This window comes from Penaeus monodon, chromosome 23 (assembly GCF_015228065.2).
Source record: "Penaeus monodon isolate SGIC_2016 chromosome 23, NSTDA_Pmon_1, whole genome shotgun sequence".
NCBI classification, from domain to species: Eukaryota; Metazoa; Arthropoda; class Malacostraca; order Decapoda; family Penaeidae; genus Penaeus; species Penaeus monodon.
In genome coordinates this window covers 19694983-19695515 of record NC_051408.1, presented here as the reverse complement: position 1 = coordinate 19695515, position 533 = coordinate 19694983, and the positions used below count along the sequence as shown (strand labels likewise).

At 39.4% G+C, this 533-nt stretch overlaps 1 protein-coding gene across 3 annotated transcripts in view; it reads left to right on the top strand.

The window, feature by feature from the left end:
• The window catches only part of LOC119587877, a 29378-nt gene that overhangs the window by 9929 nt on the left and 18916 nt on the right, over nucleotides 1-533 (top strand). For all 3 annotated transcript variants that reach the window (XM_037936580.1, XM_037936581.1, XM_037936582.1), the window contains exon 10: nucleotides 219-381. In XM_037936580.1, the coding sequence (XP_037792508.1) occupies nucleotides 219-381 (163 nt within the window). The remainder of the gene's footprint in view (nucleotides 1-218; nucleotides 382-533) is intronic.

The window sequence follows — 533 nt, the reverse complement described above, 5'->3', positions numbered from 1 at the left end:
TATTTGTTCACCACTAAGTTTTCCTGAAATGTATGGACATTTAATTGCCTGTCAATGACAAACATTTATCTTGATTTTTTCATACCTTCATACACTTTTATTATTACTTGAATCTTCTGGAAAACTTTCCTTGTATGTCAACCAGGATTACAATAAAAAAAAAGGTAAAAATTTCCTTATCTTTTGTGTTCTTTCCCAATGCTCCATTATAATTCCAGAAAGGATCAAATTGTGCCTCATGTGGAAGAGACACCTAGTGGCCAGCCAACTGTCCCTGAGGCAGAACTCAAAAGAAAACGTGGTGCACCTGAGCCTACTGTAGATGAAACACCGGCCATAGGCCCTCAGGCTCCTCCAACACGTCCTGCTGATACATCACAGGTATGCAAAGAAATTTGATGTAAACTTCTGCAGTGGCACTCCATCAGAGTGCATATTGGAATTAACTTCAGTTTCATTTTTGAACAGTGCAACCTTGATGTAGTGTAAAGCAAAGCCAAAAAATAACCCAACTGGGCATATGCATCCCCCCC